Source organism: Chionomys nivalis, chromosome 16 (assembly GCF_950005125.1).
Source record: "Chionomys nivalis chromosome 16, mChiNiv1.1, whole genome shotgun sequence".
Classification (NCBI taxonomy): Eukaryota; Metazoa; Chordata; class Mammalia; order Rodentia; family Cricetidae; genus Chionomys; species Chionomys nivalis.
In genome coordinates this window covers 48,813,890-48,835,456 of record NC_080101.1, presented here as the reverse complement: position 1 = coordinate 48,835,456, position 21,567 = coordinate 48,813,890, and the positions used below count along the sequence as shown (strand labels likewise).

Below are 21,567 nucleotides of genomic sequence, written 5' to 3'. Positions count from 1 at the left end.
ATAATTGAAGCTATTACAGAGGTTTCTCTATGTCCATTTTCATTTTAATGATTAAACATATTACAGAGGTTTATGGCTACTCAGACACACAGGTAAGAATGCATGTGCAATCAACTTAGAGTAAACTCTGCAATGGAATGTTTGCTAGAGGGTCACTCTAGTTCCTTCTCCTTGTAAGTCATAATTGTGAGGTAGCTTTACCAAAGCTTCCCATGCATATAATCTGAGCATAACATAGAAAAGGCAAAGAAGACCTCATCTACCTTTTTGCTCTGGTTTCTAACCTAAATCCCACCTCTGATGTGACAATTTACAAGCTTGTCTTGTTTTTTAAAGCAGAATTTGTGCATCTACTTCTCTAAGTCCTTCTTAAATCATATGGCAGTTTAAAAATGTAGCATTCTTCTGGTGGGTCTAAACTTTACTTTACCAGTCCCCACATGACCTTATAAGTTCCACTCAGTCAACTTCTACACCAGGATTCCAAAAGCAGAAGAGCCAAGGCATGCCCACTCACTGGGGCTGCAATGGGCATTGTAGAAGTTAGCTCCCTGTTGGCTTCTTCCATCTATTTCTTCACTGGCTAGCTTGACCTTGCTAGTGAAATCTTGGGAACAATTCCCAGGGGTGTTGACAATGCTTATATTTGCCTAAGTAATGTTTTAATGAATAAACTGATTATAATTACAAAATCATATCTAATGAAGTCACTGTCGGTGAATAACTCAAGGCAAGTCAGTTTTTGCTGCAGCAGGCCAAAGGACTGTGACAGAAAATATATAAAATTTATGACTTTCATTTTTCTTATCACTGCTTAAATGTCTTTTGTACTAGCTCAATTCTATTTTCTTATTTTAAAGATTTATTTATTTATTTATTTTCCATGATATTTATTGAGCTCTACATTTTTCTCTGCTCCCCTCCCTGACTCTCCCCTCTCCCCTTCAACCCTCCCCCAAGGTCCCCATGCTCCCAATTTAGTCAAGAGATCTTGTCTTTTTATACTTTCTACTTCCCATGTAGATTATACCTACGTAAGTCTCTCTTAGAGTCCATATTGTTGTCTAAGTTCTCTGCAATTGTGGTTTGTAGTCTGGCGTTCTTTGCTTTAAGTTTATTTCTAATCAGAACAATGGAAGCCAGTGCAATTTAAAAAGAATTTAAACAATTTAAGACCAAGTTACCTTGGTTCTTCAAATGCCGTTGGGTTACAGTTTAGGTAATCATTCTATTTAAAAGAGAACACACAGAGAGAGTAGTATTGCCTCTGGTGATGGGAAGACAGCTGAAAGGTTCATATTCGGCTCAAGTGAAAACTCTGAGGTGGACTTTATCCTTAGGAAGATGGACACATCCTATTGTGGAATGGAAGGCTTGGGGAGATCGCAGAAACTAGCAGGGCCCTCACAATTCCTCCTCTTCTTTGGCCCCTCCTGAACTGCTTACCAGGCTTATTAAATTTCCCTCAATTTATAGATGTGCCACACATCCTTTATTTTGATACTGCTAAAACCCCAGTCCACTCTTGTTTTGTGTGACCATTTCCCTTTTTTTTTTTCTGCTAGACGACACAGCACAGAAATCCTTTTAAAGTATTCACACTTGACTAGGTGTTTGTACTATTTTCTCACTGGTCATTCTTCCCAGTCATGGCTTACTCAGAGTCAAGTGCCTAGAGAAGTGTTCGTCACACAGACACTCATAAGATACCTGATGAAGGAACCAAGGCAAACCAGGTCCTGGCAAACAACTCCCTAAGACAGGCAGGAGAGGGGAACTTACCTGTTTTCTCATCACATCAGTAGCCTGCATAATATATCGAGGAGGCAGCCCGTGGCTTCTGGCTAGAGTGATGGCCTGCTCCAGCGTCACACTCAGCGTGCATCTGTGGGCCAAGGCAATGGAAGTCATGGTCAGACCCACTGAGCCATTCTTAGAGAAACTGGAGCTACCAATGTCATCAGAAACCAGCCAAATGCAAAGTTATTCAGAATCCAATACTGACTCCTCTACACGGAGTTCCTGTTTAAAAGGAGGTCACAGAGGCACATATATTACTGGGGATATAGCTTAAAAAATTTAAATATAAAATAAATCTACTGTGAACTATGTATAAAAAAGAACTTTATCATAGAAAATTGAATAACTGTATTTATAGTAAAAATTGAATATATTATTAATAACACATATAATTTAGAAGAAATAGTGTTTAATTTATCCTCTTCTAAATATTGGCAGTTAATAGATTTTGGTTTGGGGTTTTAGAAAGGCAGTCTTATAACAGCACAGAGTGACACCAAACTCATGATCACATCTTCAGGCTCTTCAGGGATGGGATTAACTGGCAAGGAACTTCTCTAGATCTGTCCAGGACTTTACTAATGACCCTAAGAAATGCCAAGTAATGATGTGGGTACTCATACATGATGAAATTGACTCATCCTTAGTTATGATACCGTGGTACAGAATCCCAATACATTTGGTGAATTTTACTGATTGTCTAAGAGGAAGAGAGGGATTAAAAAAAACATTTATAATATGAAAAAGACCCTGCCAAGGCTGGGCTATATGATTACACATCACTCTAAGGGGGAGCATGCTGAGTTCATCTGACCAATAAAGAACCCAAAGAGTTACTGCTCATAACCACTGCTGAGAATTTCTCTGGGTTTCTCACAAGCCAATGGTCTGAAGTTACATAATTAGCTTCTAGTTGGACACAATGTTCACAAGCATTTAGTGTCGGAGTCGATCTGAATTGTCTCACGCACGTTGTCCATGAACCTGTAGGCCACCCAAGGATAACCAGTGTACCTGATGGTTCATGTAAAAAGAAAATCAATTTCATTTAACTGCCTGCCTCCTTGACAGACTACAACCTTTTTGTCCTCACTAAGGTGTTCTCTGCTCCACTTTAAATCTGTTAACTCTAACAGTTTAACCAAATCTTAATTTCATTCTCTAATCCTGAGACATATCTGCACTTTCCTGATAAGGCATGGTTTGCCTCTTCTGCTGCAAACACAGACACATAGAGGGTTTTTGTCAGCAACCTTCTTAATCATTTCACACTGACTTAGTCCTCATTCTACAGATTGTGAATAGCGACGCAGCGGGAAATGGGCGGCCAAAGAACTGAAAAGATTTTAGTTCAACGGGGCCATCCATGTAGCCAACAATATAGTCAAACAGGGAGCATCCAAGTTATCTCTTCTGTCTGTTTCTCGCTCCCTTCCTCACTCTCCCCACCCCATCTTTCAAGACAGAGTCAGTCTCATTTATTTAACACTGGCTGGCCTAGTACAACTCACTATGTAGCCCAGGCTGGTCTAGAACTCACAGCAACGCTCTTGTTTCACTCCCAAGTGCTGGGATCAGAGACCTTAAGATACCACATGAGGAACCAATGACATCTCACTTAGAGAAAAACTGATCTTCAAATGTGTGTGTGTGTGTGTGTATGTGTTTTCTTTTCTCAGCCAATCAATAAATATGCTGTGTGTGTTTTAATGAAGTCTTATGATTAACTAAAAGAAATTTTTAAGGACTTTTTTTTTTTTAAAAAAAAAATCATGTAAACATTGGGAATACTGCTGGCTTTGTGTGAGGTGCACGTGTGCACATATGCATATGTATGCGTGTGTGTGTGCATTTGCATGCATATTCATGTGGAGGTTAAAAGTCGATTGTAATTGTTGTTGATTCTCAAGAGCCTTCTACTTTGTTTTTTTGGATGTAGGAAGACCTTCTGTCCATGTGTTGCTTTTATTCATTAATGAATAAAGAAACTGCTTTGGCCTGTAGCAAGGCAGAACTTAGCTAGGCGGGAAAAACTAAACTAAATGCTGGGAGAAAGAAGGGCAGAGTCAGAGAGATGTTAAGAAGCCTCCACCTAAGTCAGGCATGCCAAATCTTTGCTGGTAAGCCCCTGCCACATGGCGATATACAGATTAATAGAAATTGGTTAAGTTAATGTAGGAGTTAGCCAATAAGAAGCTAGAGCAAATAGGCCAAGCAGTGATTTAAATAATATAGCTTCTGTGTGGCTATTTCAGGAGTCTGGGAGCCAGGAAACGAACAAGCAGCCTCCCATTACAGCTCTCTCCCTGGAATCTGGAGCTTGCTTAGGGTATGGTAACTGGCTGCTAACCCTGAGGGACCTGCCTGTCTCCACCCCACTCCAGCACGGGGATTACAGATGCGCGCCACAACAGCCAGAGTATTATGTTTTGAGGGGTTGAACTGAAGTCCTCATTCTCACACAGCATGGAGGTTACCAGCTGAGCCTCTTCTCAGCAACTACCACAAAGGAGTGTCTTTCATTCACTCATTCGTTCTGGGCGACTTTCACGTGTCCACCTTGCACCAACTACCATCAGCTGCCAGCAGAAACAGACTTGGTTCTAAGCTGAAAAGTTTCACTTTGGGGACTGCTTGCTGAAACTGATGCTTTGGGGTTCTTCAAGGGGCCCTGGCAGTTACCGACACCATCACATGCTTTCTTCTTTAAATTCACAAAGTAAAACGTGGTAACTACAAAGGGTTCCAACTGTTATTTTCTCCACTTCCAGGCTCCTTCATTCATAATGTATAGTCTCGTGTGGACTTTTCATGGCTGCTGGCTATTTCTGTAACTGAGCTAGCAGAAGCTGTGTTAGGGTAGCCGGACTAGGATTATTCAGATGAGTCATAGTTGCGTCCATGTGGAGTCAGGGTCTTGCAGTATTCTAGCACTTTCCTACTTGCACACTGTGCACAAGCAATGCAGGACCAGAGGTCCCCATATCCTGTTTGTCCTGACTGCAAGTGTGTGTTGTCAGAGGAAGGAGGTGTTGACCGGAAAAGTGACCCATCCATTAGCAATAATACATTTTTCCTACAGAAATGCTTTTCTGAACTCTCAGTAACTCAAATGAGATCAGTCATGCTAGAAGCTAGAACAAATTTTCTATTCTCCTCATAGAAAAATTATATCACAAAATTATCATAATTTGGTAGGCAAAGGCAGTGCCATAAAAATTATGGGAAAAGGACAGAACTGGGTCACACAATAATATTATATTCCAAATTTTGTAAGGCTTATATTTATTAGCATTTACCCCAGTGACTTGTTCTTGTTCTGACATTTGATAAATACTAACTTTCATTTCTTTTTTGTCTTCTCATTTTTCTTAAAGAAGACATTGACTTCAGGCCCTCACATCTCCACTGTTCAGCAAGAGCAGCCTTCTTCCTTTCCCTGATACTAAATGAGAAGATGACCTTCTGGGCCTTTCTTCAGCCAAGTCTCGCTGATGAGGAAAAGCTAGGATTCTCAAAATTACTTAAATGTAAAATGCTGTATTTCATCCATGTATTAACTACCTTCTAAATTCAGGTTTTTAGACATCCAGTCTTCCATGAAGCAGTTTTTGCAATATGCCTCCTATTTAAGATGTTTCATGATACCCTTATAATAAATTAGACTTTCAAAATAAAAAAAAGTCTCTCAAAGCCTCAGGGCCTTCTGCATATTGGGTAATTTATAACAATCATAGACGGAAAATCAGTTTAATTCTAATTACATCTTCAAACCTTCCAAGGTCTATGACTCTTTAATGTTGAACACATTATCAGGAAGCTAATTGCCTGGGTTCTCTTTGCAGCTTTCTTAAGTATCAGTTACCTGATAGCATTCAAATTACAGAAAAAAAAATGCCCAACACAGATCAATCCCAAGATAACGATGGGGTGCAGCGCACTGGGTCATGAGCTGCTCTGGTAGACACATCTGTTAGCAGATGTGAGAGGCTGCTGATCACCTGACCTCACACACTCCAGCCAGAGCATCAGTTGTGCTTCTGACTCGTTAGTTTTTAACAACCTATGAACTAAAGATACAGTTCTACCTGTGAGAAAGATGTAAGTGCCCAGGTTTGGTTTCTAAGTCTCCTTCTCCTGGACAATTGCATGGCCCCATTTCTTCTGACTATATAAAAAAAGAAATCTATGAAACAGATATGTTAGAGATTTGCCAGCTTGATGAGAAAGAAGAAAAAGGAGGCACAAGAATTAATTTATTACAGATTGACATCCAGTTTGACAGAGACCAACATTGGAGCACTGGACTGAAGTCTCACGATCCAAAGGAGGAGCAGAAGGAGAGTGAGCACGAGCAAGGTACTCAGGACAGCGAGGGGTGCACCCACACACGGAGACAATGGGGATGTTCTATCGGGAACTCACCAAGGCCAGCTGGCCGGGGTCTGAAAAAGCATGGGACAAAACCGGTCTCGCCGAACATAACGGACAATGAGGACTACTGAGAACTGAAGAACAATGGCAATGGGTTCTTGATCCTATTGCATGTAATGGCTTTGTGGGAGCCCAGGTAGTTTGGATGCTCACCTTAATAGACCTGGATGGAGGTGGTTGGTCCTTGGACCTCCCACAGGGTAGAGAAACCTGCTTGTTCTTTGGGCTGAGGAGGGAGGAAGACTTGATTGGGGGAGGGGGAGGGAATGGGAGGTGGTGGCGGGGAAGAGGCAGAAATCTTTAATAATTAAATAAATTAATAAAAAAAATAAAAAGCCTTTGAGAACATTCAAAGGTGGATGAAATACAAAAAAAAAAAAAAGAATTAATTTATTAAAGACACGGGGTAGAACGACTTTTAAAATGTGATCCTAATCTTGCCATTTTCATAAGTCTACCTTGGAGCAGACTTTCCAAAAGTGATTGTCTAGTGATGGTGATGATCTTTTATAGTACCATTAAAAGTGGCATATTATTATGAACTCCATGTTATTAAGTTTAACTTGTCCATTCACAGAAGATCAATGTGTTGTGTGCAATGGACTTTTGCATCCACTAAGGACTGCATCCTACTCACTTCCTGTCTTGAACCAACTCTCGAATCCTCCCTCTCTAGCTGTATTGCTAATGCTATCTCTTGTCTGCACTGGTCCCTCACCCTGACCCTCTATTTGGCCTCTTCTCATTGGCTTCCTCCACTGAGAGGGTGGTCTTCCTACAGTGCAAATGCAAATGTAACTATCTTCATGGCTTAGGTTTCTGGGGTCTGTGGATGAGGTATAAGGTCTTCCCAACACAGTTTCAGTTTCTGCTAACTGCTACAAGGCTCACCTGTACTGCTGACCACCTATGTAGTCACTAGCCCCCGAGTCTGCAGAAGCTACTCCTCATATGCTGACAGTGGGACCTGGTTTAAGCCACATACTATACTCTACTCATCAGGAGAGTGCAAATTTAAGAACACAGACACTGGAGAGATGGTTCTGAGTAGGCTGGTGGCTTTGCTGACAGTGCTGTGACCTTGAGCAAGTTATTTAATCTCTTTAAATTCTGTGTTTTCCACTCTAAATCTAGTCCAATGATAGTATCTGAGTGTTTTTTTTTTCCTTTTAGGATTACATAAAATAACTCATCTTATTACTTATCATAGAGCATACGGTACAGTCTCAACAACTATCAGATTTCATCAATGTGACCACTGGCTGAACTGCTCTCTGTATCGGCTGTAGGCTTCCTAGATCACAGTCTGCTCCCTGGAACTCAGCAAGCATTCAGTGCACACTTTTTAACGCACACATGTATTCCTAAAAGAATTCATCTTGTTATAGTCAGGACCTGGCACCCATTTCTAAGAAGGATCCACTCCTTAAATCTATTCAGAAATTTGACAAATGCATTGAAAGTACACTAGATATTAGCAAAGTCAATAACTTGGCTCCTTTATAGCACATACATGAAAGACTTGGCTTCATTTCCCTTTCTCCAGCTCCAAGCACTATTCTCCTATACCTATCTGCTGCTTAACATTTCTGGGGGAAATTCCTTTCTACTTGGAACATAAATATTAACGTATATTGATTAATTAGTTTTATATGAATACTTCTGGGAAAGTTTGCCTTGAATAAATCTCATTGGCTACAGTACAGCTTCCACATGAAGTTGCGGCCTCTATTTATTCTGTTTTGAGTCATTTACCTTAAAAAGCTATGGGAGGAGTGAGAATATGAGCAAAGAGGTCAAGACCATGATGGAGACATTCACTGAAACAGTTCGCCTGAGGTAATGGGAGCTCACTAACTTCAGATGAACCGGGAGGGAACCAGCATAGGTCCAAACTAGTCCCTCTGAATATGGGTGACAGTTGCATGGCTGGGGCAGACTGCAGGGCCACTGGCACCAAGATTTATCCTGACTGCCTATACTGGCTTTTGGGGAACCTATTCTCTTTGGATGGATACCTTGTTCAGCCTAGATATAGTAGGGAGGGCCTTGGACCTTCCCCAAAGCAATGTGCCTTACTCTCTCTGAGGAGTGGATGGGAAGTGAGGTGGGCGGTAAGTGGAGGGAATGGGAGGAGGGAAGAGGTGGGAACTGGTATTAGCATGTGAAATGAAAAAAGAACGTTTTCTTCTTTAAAAAATTAAAAGAAATTATAAAAACTATAAATTAAAAAACCTAACCTTAAGGCTATTCTTCGCCCTACTGAATAAAAACTGCTGCAGTTCGCTTCCCAGGTGGCTCCCTTGTTAAGAATAAATGCAGAGAAGGTGGAGACTCTCAGTCTCCCTCAGAGCCCCCACAGTAACGTTTTACAGTTAGCCTTCTATACTATCAATGAGGGAACACAGGTTAACACCTGCCTCTTTTCATGCCCTAAACTTTTGTCTTTATTCTAATGGCTTTTTTTTTCTAGAATGAAAACTTCCTCTGCTTGAATTTAAGGAGGGCTCTTTTGCTGTTTTCAGTGGCTTTCTATGAGGCACCAAGGGAGGGTTCTAAAAAGAAGTACTAACAAGATCTGGCATTTTGTGTTCTCTGTTTCTTAGTGTACCCCAACCCCCCCCCCCTTTGCCTATAATGAACCCTTACTGTGACTTCCGATAGTTCCTGCAGATTTTCTCTATTTTGGTAGGTTGACATAGTCATTTCAAGCCTCTGGGGTTATGTGGGTTGGGGGTACAGCTCAGTGCAGAGCGCTGGCCCAGCGTGAATGAGGAGCTGGGTCTATCTCCAGTACCATAAAAACGAAAAAACAAACAAACATAAAACCAGTGAAATGTGCTTCATATAACTCAGCAGTAAAGAGATGGATGGATTTACTATCAAAACCACAGATCTCATTGGAACAATCAGAATGGCTGCAGTTGCTAGTTCCTCTGCCAGTGTGGTGGTGTTCACATACGTTGCTCACTTAGTGTTCACACTCCCACTGTAAGGAGGAACTCATGACTGCCGCCTCATCCAGGAGACTCCAAGAGATCAGGTTATGCAATCATTTACTTTCTTTAATAGCAAGTAAGGAACAGGATCCAACCCTTTCCGACTCAAAACCCAAGACTCTTCTCGCTACATGAAATTCATATCACATAGCTAATGCCTTTAGAGGGTGTGAGCTCCCACCATCCATAATTCAACACCCACACTCTTGGGCTCGGCAATTGTATTTGATATGCATTGTTTTAGGAGACATGAATCCAGGAAGCTCAGATTGCTTCTCGATGGATGTAGACCTTGCCGTCCTAAAAATGTGCCTACGATTAGAAGGGAAGGCGTCCTGGAGAACACTCAGGGGGTATGGACTGTAAAGCAATCAAGACAGAGACTAAACGGCCAGGATGGCATGTTCCTTCCTAGCAGGGAGCTGCATTCTGCTGCAAGAAAGACACTGTTCTGTGCGAAGCATCCATTCCTGCACTGCTCACACTCATCCCAGCCTCTAATTGTGTTTAACCATGGCGCACAGAGCATCGCTGCGCAAAGTCTCTGACAGGCAGAGCGAAGCACCTGATTGAAGAAACCAATTTGTTCTTGTTGCAGGGCTCTTTCTTTTTTTTTCCTCCTTGCTTTCATTACCTTACACCGAGGAAAATTGCACACCTGGGGGCAGAAGTGGTGTGTTAAACACAGATCAATCCCCGAGTGGCTGCCGTGGTTCTCCGCAGTCAGAGCTGCTGCAAGATTAATATGGAAAGACTGGGTGCTAACCTGCTGGTCTTTCTCACCCCACTAACCTTTAGGAATGCTTCTGTCACAAATTAAAAGCTTGATAAAATCACAAGTCGAAGGGGATTTCAGAAAGCCAGTACCTATATAACGGACCCCCTCTCGTAATAAAGCACCAAAACACACTTTTGGGTGGGGGAAAAGAATCCAAAACAAACTCAACTTGGAGCAATACTTGTTTCTAGAGACAACCTCTGGGTATCTGGCGAGGTTATCAACATTATCACTTGATAATGTTGACAGTCCTGGTGAAATCTGGCAATATCTCAATTTGATCATCAGAGAGCTGAAAGGTTAATGGATCAGCACAGACAGGGCAGGCAGAGCACAGCCCCATGGCAACCAAGGAAGCAGAGTGCAGGAGTGACAGCAACAGCTAGGGAGAGATCCTGACTGCAGCACTAAGCCGGATACTTCACCGCTTCCGCTCTACCTGTCTTAAGGCCACAACAGAGTTTACACGGGCAAGTATCCAGGACTGCACAGGGAATTAACCATGAAATTCTCATTAAAGATCAATGACACCTTCTGTTACAACTTCCAACACAGACTCTTGAAATTCTCTGTGCTATCTTCTTGTTTTGTTTTAGTTTTGTTTCTTTGTTTGTTTTTTTCTTTTTTTTTCTTTATGCTCAATGTCCTTTATTTATGGCTAGAAACCGATTATGAGTGAGTACATCCCATGTTCCTCTTTTTGGGTCTGGGATACCTCACTCAGGATAGTGTTTTCTATTTCCATCCATTTGCACGCAAAATTCGAGAAGTCATTGTTTTTTACCGCTGAGTAGTACTCTAATATGTATATATTCCACACTTTCTTCATCCATTCCTCCATTGAAGGGCATCTAGGTTGTTTCCAGGTTTTGGCTATTACAAACAATGCTGCTATGAACATAGTTGAACAGATACTTTTGTCATTTGATGGGGCAAGACAGGGTTTCTCTGTGTAGTCCTGGCTGTCCTAGAACTTAGTCTTTAGACCAGGCTGGTCTTGAATTCAGAGATCCACCTTCCTCTGCCTCCCTAGTGCTAGGATTAAAGGCCTGTGCCACAACTAGATCCTTGCAGTAAGATGTTACTCTCAGAACCCCTGTGTAATAAACCTTTGTCTACATCTAATCTTAAGAAAATAATGGAAATTTCAAAATCAAATAATGTCATGCATTAATTTTCAAGATTTGTATCAAGTAAAGGCAGTCTAGGCATTAAGATAATGGCAAACATGTGAGCATGTTTACATGGCAAACAGCTGCTTTCTTCACCCTTTTATGAAAACATGAATCTGCTATGATGTGTGAAATATGTAATTTCTTCTGTTACTTTAAGAGAATACATATACCTGTATTATTTATGTGGCTATCAGATCAGCAGAAATCTCTCTCTTTTTTTGCTTACTGTAAAATGCTATAATACTTCAATTACTTCTTACGATGAGAATGTGTGAGACACATCAACACCTGAGTTATAAAAAGGCAGCGCTACCAATCTTTTTACCAGAGCAGTGTCTTTTAGAGCCTTTAATTGGAGAATATAGATGAGAGAATAGTAAAGTTTCTTCTTCTCCCTAAGAAGGGATCTTTCATTTAGCCATCTTTTAGTGATTTAAAATTCAAACATCTTCCCAAATCTTGCTATTAATCTCTTAAAGTATTTTCTGTCCAAATACAAATGGATACATTTGAAACTTTTATTTGCTCATGGAGCATTTTTTACTTGTCTCACACATAGACTCCCACCTTTTATGGAAACCCCAGGGTAGACTCTGACATATTTTATATCTTTATGAGTTAGGACAGATGACGCTTTGCTGTTTGCCTCTCGGGAGCTATGATTACCTAAGTCAGGTTACCTTGAATGTTCTACTTTCAAAGCATCTACATTACCTAATCTGAGCCTATTTGTCAATTTGCCCTTTGATGTCATGTTAATGACAGAATAGAATATACTAAGAAAGAGTCCTTCACCGGCTCAAAATGGTTGTTGAAATATAAGTTGGCGTTCCCTGGTGAGGGCTTTTGTGACTGTTTATCACCATAGTGTTTATCTCTGTTTGAAATGAAAACTATTCTGCTGGAGGCATTGCTAATACTGGTTTCTTTGGAGCTGTTTTTGTATTTCACCTTCTGGATTATTTTATTTTCTTAACAAATGCTGTAACAAGTACTTTGGGTCCTGTACTGTGATTACATAAATGGGCTTTGGTTGGTGGGTACAGGGACTCCAAGCAGCTCTTGGAATGTTAACTAGGAAAATGCATCTCAACTTCCTAATAAGCTACTAATAAATACATTTTGAAAATGGATCCTTTTAAGCTTGATTCCTAAATCTTCGTGTGTGTGTGTGTGTGTGTGTATGCATGCGTGAGCACGCATTCTATAACTAATACTGAAAATAATCAGATGCTGATTGTGTGTGCAAAATGAAGTTCATCAGTATTGTGTGTGTTAACAATGGCAAGCCGCTGGCCCTGGCACGCACTGTGCTCCTCTCACACTCGTGGGCAGTTCTTCACGAGGAGGATCATGATGCAGCTTAGCTGCCGATTTCCACTGAGGAAAGGCCGGGGATGTTAGCTAAAATTGGAGGGCCTGATTCTTAAAGAAATTCAATCTCACCAGAAAATTATAAGGACAAAGGTTGGTCCTTTTCACAGAATTTGATCAGACGCAGCCCAGGCTAGTCAAGTCCTCAGCCCTGTATTGAAGTTACTTACCATTTGCTGACACAACCACACCAAGACTGATATTGTGGATCAATCACCACTAAAAATCAGATCAAGGCGAGAATAAAGACAAGTCCCTAAAGAGGCACACTATGATCTCAGAATCTTTGCCTTTGCTAGAAAATTTGTGAACATTTATCTTGGGCCTCTTTCAGGAAGCTTTCTACTCATGGGTTCCCAGATACTAATGAAGTAGAAGAGAAAGGGATCTTTGTAGACGCAATAAGAGACACATTGAGGGTTTTGTAACACTTGCAAGGTACTGATTTCTATTTGTTAAAGGAGAAATGGTGGCTGTTAAGCAGGGGTGGGAATAACGAGCCCAAACAAATTAACCGACCACACTAAATGGAAGGATGCGGCAGTAAGAAATAAAAGGAACACTTAGATCTCAGTTGCAGTCGCAAGCTCTCTGATCGCCTGTAACAATAACTGGCGTGGGTACAAAACAGGACTCGAAAAGCCACAGAGCTGATTCAATGCCATTAAAAGGTTCCATTTGGAAAACAAAAATAAATTCATCTACGAGGCAGGTAACAGCACAGTAAAAGTAACATATGTCTCTGTAGGAAAGGAAATTCATAACACAGCAAATTCTTTAACATGTTAGCAAAGAAGTACAAATTAGAGCACTCCAGATACGTAATTGCATCTCTACTAAGAACAGCGTGCAGATGGATTCCATTCCCCTTCCCGGACAAGGTTAGGGAAAGGCAAGATAAGCCACGCTACTCGTTGTGTTCTCTTGAGGATAATTCTTTCTGGAGAGTGAACTATATAATGCATTAGCCAAAAAGCTTTAAATTCTTTAACATAGTAATTCTAATGAAAGGATGTTTCTACTTTAACTTAAGAGACAGCAGCAATATGTACAGGATGCCTCTGTGCCAGTATTATGTGCAATGGCAGAAAGAGAGAGCAATGATTAAATAAGAAATTAATAAGTGATGGGAGACTCAGGAGTTGCAACATTAAATGATACATAAGACAGATGATGGAAAAATAGGCCTCTTATACTGAATATGTGAGATAGGGTAATTGAAAATAAATTTAGTTCTTAAAACTGAGACAGAAGACGAAGTCCAAGGCTGAGGAGCCTCCATCTGGTGCATGCCTTCTGGCTGCGTGATCTCCTACTGAAGGTAGATGGGCAAGAAACCAGAGAACCAAAGCGGTCAGACTAACCGTAACAACCCATTCCAGCGAACTCACCCACTTTTCACGGGACACAGCCAACTCTTATTATTATTATTTTTTTTGTTTTGTTTTGTTTTTTGTTTTTCGAGACAGGGTTTCTCTGTGGTTTTGGAGCCTGTCCTGGAACTACCTCTTGTAGACCAGGCTGGTTTCAAACTCACAGAGATCCTCCTGCCTCTGCCTCCCGAGTGCTGGGATTAAAGGCGTGCGCCACCACCGCCCGGCTACAGCCAACTCTTATTAAGACAGTTTATGCACTAACAGTGCAATGTGCAAATGTGTAGAACTTGATAGAAATCAGGAGAAGATTCAACATGGAAGAGGTCGGCATGAAAAATGCCCATTACTAAATCACCTATAATTATATTTATACTTTTTAAAAGGCAAGCCCTCATCTTAAAAATAGCCCACCCTGGTCCCTTCAATGGCAATGGAAAGCTACGAATCAGTGAGAGGAAGAGTTGAGCATCAAGGGATATGAACTGGTACCCTGGGAAAATTTCAATAAACACAAAGCTAGGCTAAGTGCTATGGGATTTTTATAATTTATCTAAATTCCTTTCTCCTAATCGTGCATATGCATTATTAAACATGTAGATGCTATGCTAATGCATCTTCTTCTAAGACATACATTCTTACTCCTAATAATATTTAGACCACCCCCTTTACCCAATAAATAAAAATGCGGTAAAGCAATTCAAGTGGATACTATATAGTTGGACCATTTCTCACTTTTATTTTAAAAATAAATGTTAAAAGTATCTTGTATAATATTTGCTTAACACTGAATTTGTCCTCTCGGTGGGAACCTGACTGCAGACTTCCTTGTTTAATGTTTCCTGCAGATGTGGATCTGCTTGGCTTCCTCTCTAGCCTCCTGAATTAGAATTACTAAAGGATTATTTTAGGAACAGCCTTCTGTGGAAATTTGAATGCCAATGTAAATTGGCACATATTTTATCCTCCTGGGGGAAAAAAATCTAAGCGAGTCCTTCACAGAAAAAAAGTAAAATTTATATGAAAGTCCCTTGTTATTCTGAATAATATAAAAATAAAACACAATTTTCATTTAAATGCAGCACCTGTCAAAAGTTTAGTAGGTAGCTTCTGAAGTAAATTATCAAACCATTACTGATCTTTAATTGTAAAAATGGAGAAAATCATACTTTACAAATATTTCAATGCTACTTATGATTCCAACACAAGAATCAATGAAGATTGAAATTGTGAAATAGTTGTGTAATGTTGGCCTTGGCCTCATACAACACCCATCAAACTCTAATCATGGAATGTCTGTGAAAGCAATTTGGACATTTGCTCATACTTGCTGGCATTAAAAGGGAAATAGAATTCAATAACTTCACACAGAGGTTAAGGGTATACATTTCTAGATATAAAGTTACAAGTGTCTGATTGCTCGTTCTAGTCTGCTAACTGTGAGCATGAACTAGGGAAGGCAAAAACACAAAAAGTCAAGGTGATGCCATCTTGTTGGGTCAACTATGAACTTCTTCTTTTTTCTTTTTTGCCATTCCTTGAACCTAGCAGGCATATTCCGCCAAAAGATTCTTGTTCTGCCTCTCCTGGTGGCTGGGAGGCTCTGTCTTTGAGACAAGCAAATCAACAGATTGATCTTCCTATCCTGTGTCGTGTAAGACCTGCCTAGTGCCCAGAAAGCACACCCTTCTCTTATGCTGACACCTTCCACTACTCTGGCTTCCATTCTTTGGTGTTACTCCACGTGTAGCACAGCGTACTTGTTTGTTTTCTTCATCATTCATTTCCCACAATGCAATGTACACTATATGCAAATCGATATATTTCTTTAATACAGTAAACCCAGCAGTGTAGACACTCAACTAGTGCTCAGTGAACACACATAGGTCAAATCATGAATGAATGAATGAATGGGTACAGCCTGGATTGAAAGGAAGTTACCAAAACGATTATTTCTCTGCTAGTAAAAAGATTATAGAATATGCCTTGAGAAACTGACTCATATTTCAAACTTAAGATCATGCTATACTGGGCTTCAACACTAGACCCTGGCTATATCCCATCAAGATGAAATGACACAGACCACAGAGGCTGCTGCCTTGAGTGGACTTTCTCCACTTTCTGCTCTCTAATCCCAGTTCAAACCTCAGCTCCATGGAATGCTCCAGACCTGACGTTCTGAAAGATCGATTCCCCTCCGAATCCTACTCATTAGTTTTGGATTTCCTAAGTTATATTTTTCTTACACGGTAGTTTTTATTGTGTTTTCATCCTTGTCAGTATTACTAATTTTAATAACTGTTATATTGCCCCATTTGCTATTCATGTTTGTCTCCAAAATAAACATCCGCACTCTATGATGTTACACAGCACCAATTACAGCACTTTGCGTGGAGTAAGGATCAAATAAATGTGAATAAATAAGTAACAATGACCATCAAAGACCTAGTACTAAGAAAGTATATTCTGTGCACAGTCAAGCTCCCTATTCAGATTAAAGGGAAGACTACAATTCTACCTTATCATTTCCATCTGTAAGGTTTCACTTCCACATTAAAAGAGAGGAGCGGGTGATGATGAAGTGGTACTTGAGCTGGGATGCTCACTCCCATGGGAGGGTGAGTCTGATGCACCTGCCTTGGCTGCTCCAGACAGCACTGTTGGCAGGATTTATCACGAAGCGTCGACTGTATCATGTGAGGTCCTGGACCATCACTTGGCTGACCATGGGAGGAAGGCAGTAGCAAGCCCAAGGAGCATCGGTCTCAGGACACTTTTAGCTCTAGGGATGTGAGGAACTGAGGAACTGAGAAAAGTGGTGTTGAGTTATTTGAGATCAACTCCAACTAAGGGAATTCCTACAGTGAATAAGAAAGATACACATTTCGTACCTAAAATACTAATATGGTGATATAAACATGAGAGGAATAAAAATCTGAGCTATCCTGGTACAAATAGGGGATTGCATCAATCGGTTTATCTACAGTTACTAAAATCACAAGAATCCAACCCAGAAAAATCTCAAATTGTACCCCAAACACACCTGAGTCCTTGACCATTTCTAGTTTTAGTCTAGTTACATTAACTATAGGATACGAACTATGTCAACCGGGCAAAGACGTCACAGACCTGTGCACACCACTGCTGCACATGATGATGTGACAGGCACCGAGCCTGTCACACAGCTCCGAGGACACCGACAGCAGACCGACTCCGGAGGCCCCGCAAGGCGTGTTCACACAGGCAGCGATGCGTTTGGATCTGATAAACGAGGTGACCAGCCGGTAGAGCTCGTCTAATGCATTCAGGGGCCTCATGAGCTAAAAGGAAAGTGACAAACACAGAGCTCAACATTCTCAGATGTCTTTTCAGGTGGCATGCACATCAGCTGTCCCAGCATTTAGATGACCAAGCTAAAACACCATCTTCGTCGGAGCCAGCACATTGGGCACTGCAAATCTCTAGAATCAGGCATTGCTCAAAAGGGAAACAGAAAGACTAAAAGGGAGGCAGGTGGGCAACACTGCAACAATAAACGCAATTGCCATCTTACCTTATCGACATAGGCAGCTTTGGATGTGGCGTTTGGCGGTGAATTTGACTTGTCCACGTAGAATGCCCTGAAAGAGTCCAAAGAAAACCGTATTTTGTTAGAAAACAAAGAACATAAAATACATGAAGATGTTTGATTTCCAAAAACTGCTGTTTAAAGATCAGTAAATAAGCAAAGGCCCTGGTGACAGGGTTGGTCGGGGCTATGCAAAGGGAATGGCTATTCATTTTTTGTTAGGATGGTTCACAGGAGAAAAATTACTTCTGGAAATTGTCCTCTAACCTCCCCATACAGACTGGGACCCACAGGCACCCCTTCCCCAGAGTGCTACTCCCATAATTAGTAGTAGCCTCATTTGTTGTCTACTTTTTAAAATGAAACACCATGGAACAATAAGGTTTTACAAACTAGATTAGCCAAGAGCAACTTCCAAAAATGACAATTACATTCATTCTTATTGAGAATTAGTTTCTTCTTTCCTAAAATGCTGATTAAGCTTCTCTATTAAAGGAATCACATATAATCAATATAATACCAAAAGTTGGTTATTGCTCACTAGAATTCCGTCTGACCTCCTGTAATGAGTGTCATGAGCAATATGCTGCCAATACAGGGATGACTCAACACCAGACAGCATCTAGCCTAGGACTAGATTTCAATGACACAGTCCACAGATACCACTCAACTGCCAGGAAGATGGCTCCATGGAGCCAAGGAATCAGTTTGCACTGCCACCACTAAACCAAGAGCAAAATCAGAGACATCATTTAAACTTTCCCCTAGATTTCCTGAAGGAGAGAGCAGTCATCCAGAAGGCTCCCAAAGAAAAAGGAAATAAAGCTTGGATCCTGTGAGGGGAAAAATCAGGCACTGGGGCTGAGCTAGGGGCAGCGATCCAGCCACGAGACAAGAAGGGACAGACTGGGTCCTGATAAGAAGTTGAGAGCCACTGAATGGATGTAAGCATACAGCTTGATGCATTGCCAGTAACTGACCTGGCTGTTTCATCCATGATCACTATGCCCAACCCTTCAGGTATTGGGAGTACAATCAAGGCCATATTTAGTATATTATGAAAACCCACAGACACACTACCATGCTTTGACAAACTGTGGCATTTTGTCCTTTGTTTCACCTTTACGTAAATAAAGTATCACAAAGATGGTCAAAGCTTTCCTCCTGTAGTACATCCTTCTCTGTTCTCCTGCCTGTGCTGATGATGGCTCTTTCCCTAGAACACCTCTGGACTAAGCTCACAAGTGTGGCTGCCATCACAATACTGGCTGCAGCCAGAGGTGCCAGAGAAGAGGCGTTCTCATTTTTCATATCCATGTTTACAGAATTTCAACCTCCGGACTATCAGTGTGAATTTCTATATATTTGTTGTTGGCCACTTGCTTTCTTCTCTTGTCCACTCCTATTTCTTACTTTTGCGTGGTATTACACTTTCTTTGTACAAAGTCATTAGCTATTACTTTGTTTGTTTGTTTTTTCAAGATAGGGTTTCTCTGTGTAGCTTTGGCTGTTCTGGAACTAGCTCTGTAGATCAGGCTGGCCTTGAACTCACAGAGATTCTCCTGCCTCTGCCTTCCAAGTGCTGGGATTAAAAGTGTATGGCACGACTTCTTGGCTGGTAGCTATTACTTTTCCCACAGAGTTAAATTCAATAGCTTAAAGTTTCATTTTTAACCCCAAATCTTTCCTATCTTAGCTCCTAGAGAGCATTTAATTAAAAAAATTGCATATTCAATACACATTTTCATTCACTGTCTTTCAGTGCATACTATACCATAAAGTTTTAGAATCTGTATCAATGTATCAACATATTCCACACCAATACTGCTTTCAGTTTAACATCTGGAGAGACAGTTCTTTATTGTTGCTTATTTATTTATTTTGCTGAGAGTTAAGGATACCTTTTCATTGGATCTCTCTTCTGCAGTATAACCACTCGTGGTTATGTACACATTTATTTTTATAGGTATACATATATTTATTTTTATAGATCCAGGTAGAATCTTAGATTGGACTTTTCCATGTGAGGAATCTCATTTTGGTATCTTAAATTGATGTGTGATTTCCCCTCTGTATCCTGTGAATATCCTGTCTTATTATCATTGGTTAATAAAAAGCAGCTTTGGCCTATGGCAGGGCAGAACAGAGGAGGGCACAGGAAACTAAACTGAATGCAGGGAGAAAGAAGGCAGTGTCAGGGAGATGCCATGTGGCTGTCAAAGGAGAAAGACGCTGGAACCTTACCAGTAACCTACAGCCTCGCAGTGATAGATTAATAGAAATGGGTTAATTTAAGATGTAAGAGTTAGCTAATAAGAAGCCTGAGCTAATAGGCTGAACAGTGTTGCAATTAATAAATCAGTTTCTGTGTGACTATTTAGGCATGGGCAGACAGGAAACTAAAGTGTGTCTCTGTTTAATTAAAAGAGTGATTAAAGTTGTCACCTATCCACTTCTGTCTGTTCATCAGTATTTCTATCTTCTCTTGGTGTTCCCACTAGATACATAGTCAAGCATTCTTCTTCCATGATCCCCACAACTCCCCTATACACCCTTTTATTTTAACATGTGTCCATACTGCATTTTAGGTGGTTTCCTTAATAAGACTTTCCAAGTGTGTAATTTTGTTCCTTTGCCATAATATAACTTGTCCTTTGCTACAAATTTTACTCTGATGATTACTTCTTATTTTCAAGATACCCAATTATTCTCATTTTACTTCTATCATAAAAAGGTTAGTCTCGGGCTAGAGATGGCTCAGAGGTTAAGAGCATTGCCTGCTCTACCAAAGGTCCTGAGTTCAATTCCCAGCAACCACATGGTGGCTCACAACCATCTGTATTGGGGTCTGGTGCCCTCTTCTGGCCTGCAGGCATAGACACAGACAGAATATTGTATACATAATAAATAAATATTTAAAAAAAAGGTTAGTCTCCTGCCCCCAATAGCTCTTCTCTATGTGGCTACAGAGATGTCTTTGCTTATTACGGTAATATTTAGCACCTGTGACAGCATCATCTCAATAAATTTTTTTCAAATATATAATAATTAGGTATAATAGTTAGGTAATTAACATTTTTATTCCAGGATTTTATGCCTTTGTGGCTGATATCCTTTTGTCATACTTTCAGAATCCCAGGCATATTTTTCTAGGTTTCTTTGATGAACCAAATGCTTCTAGAATAGTGGTTCTCAATTTGTGGGTTGCAACTCTTTGGGGTCATATAACAGATATCCTGCATATTAGATATTTACATTATTATTTACGACTTTTTTTTTTTTTTTTTTTTTGGTTTTTCAAGACAGGGTTTCTCTGTGGTTTTGGAGCCTGTCCTGGAACTAGCTTTTGTAGACCATGCTGGTCTCGAACTCACAGAGATCCGCCTGCCTCTGCCTCCCGAGTGCTGGGATTAAAGGCGTGCGCCACCACCGCCCGGCTACATTATTATTTAAAAACAGTTGCAAAATTACAGTTATGAAGTAGCAATGAAAACAATTTTATCATATAAGGTCACAGCATGAGGAACTGTATTAAAGAGTCGCAGCACTGGGAAGATTTAGAACCATTGTTCTAGGACATATTTATTTTCAGTGGCCATTTTTCTGACTGTCTTTCTCAGAGTTATGTTTTTTCATGACCTATAGAATTATATGTACTTTTGCTTGAAGTGAAATGTTTTAAATTTAGGGTTTTTTATTTTTATATAACTGAATTATTATGCTTCTTTCTTAAATAACTCCAAAGACATTTTGGGCCAAGATCCACACTTCTGGCTTCTTCAGTCAGAGTTTTGAGCATTCTATCTTACAGACGTTGAGAAGATGAGTCAGTCATATCGCAGACTCAGTGAGTGATTGGTTCCTAGTGTAGTGGCTCTGCTTGCTTCTGTCATCTTCAGATCTAGCATCACCTGAGTGACTGTCTCAAATACGGTGGGCAGCAGATTTTTATCCTTCCCTAGGAAACAGATGTGCTTTCTATTCCTGGTTCCAACTGATGAGGCTGGCTCTGAACTTTCACATAGAGTTGCCTATGTGACCTGGCACTGCCCTGCAAAACCTGCCC

The 21,567-nt window shown here is 40.6% G+C and overlaps 1 protein-coding gene across 1 annotated transcript in view; it reads right to left on the bottom strand.

The window, feature by feature from the left end:
* The window catches only part of Prex2 (phosphatidylinositol-3,4,5-trisphosphate dependent Rac exchange factor 2), a 283,473-nt gene that overhangs the window by 16,844 nt on the left and 245,062 nt on the right, over positions 1-21,567 (bottom strand). Inside the window, exons 36-38 of the mRNA XM_057790240.1 lie at positions 17,487-17,553; positions 17,063-17,253; positions 1,783-1,885 (exon numbers count right to left, since the gene is read on the bottom strand). Of these exons, the coding sequence (XP_057646223.1) occupies positions 1,783-1,885; positions 17,063-17,253; positions 17,487-17,553 (361 nt within the window). The remainder of the gene's footprint in view (positions 1-1,782; positions 1,886-17,062; positions 17,254-17,486; positions 17,554-21,567) is intronic.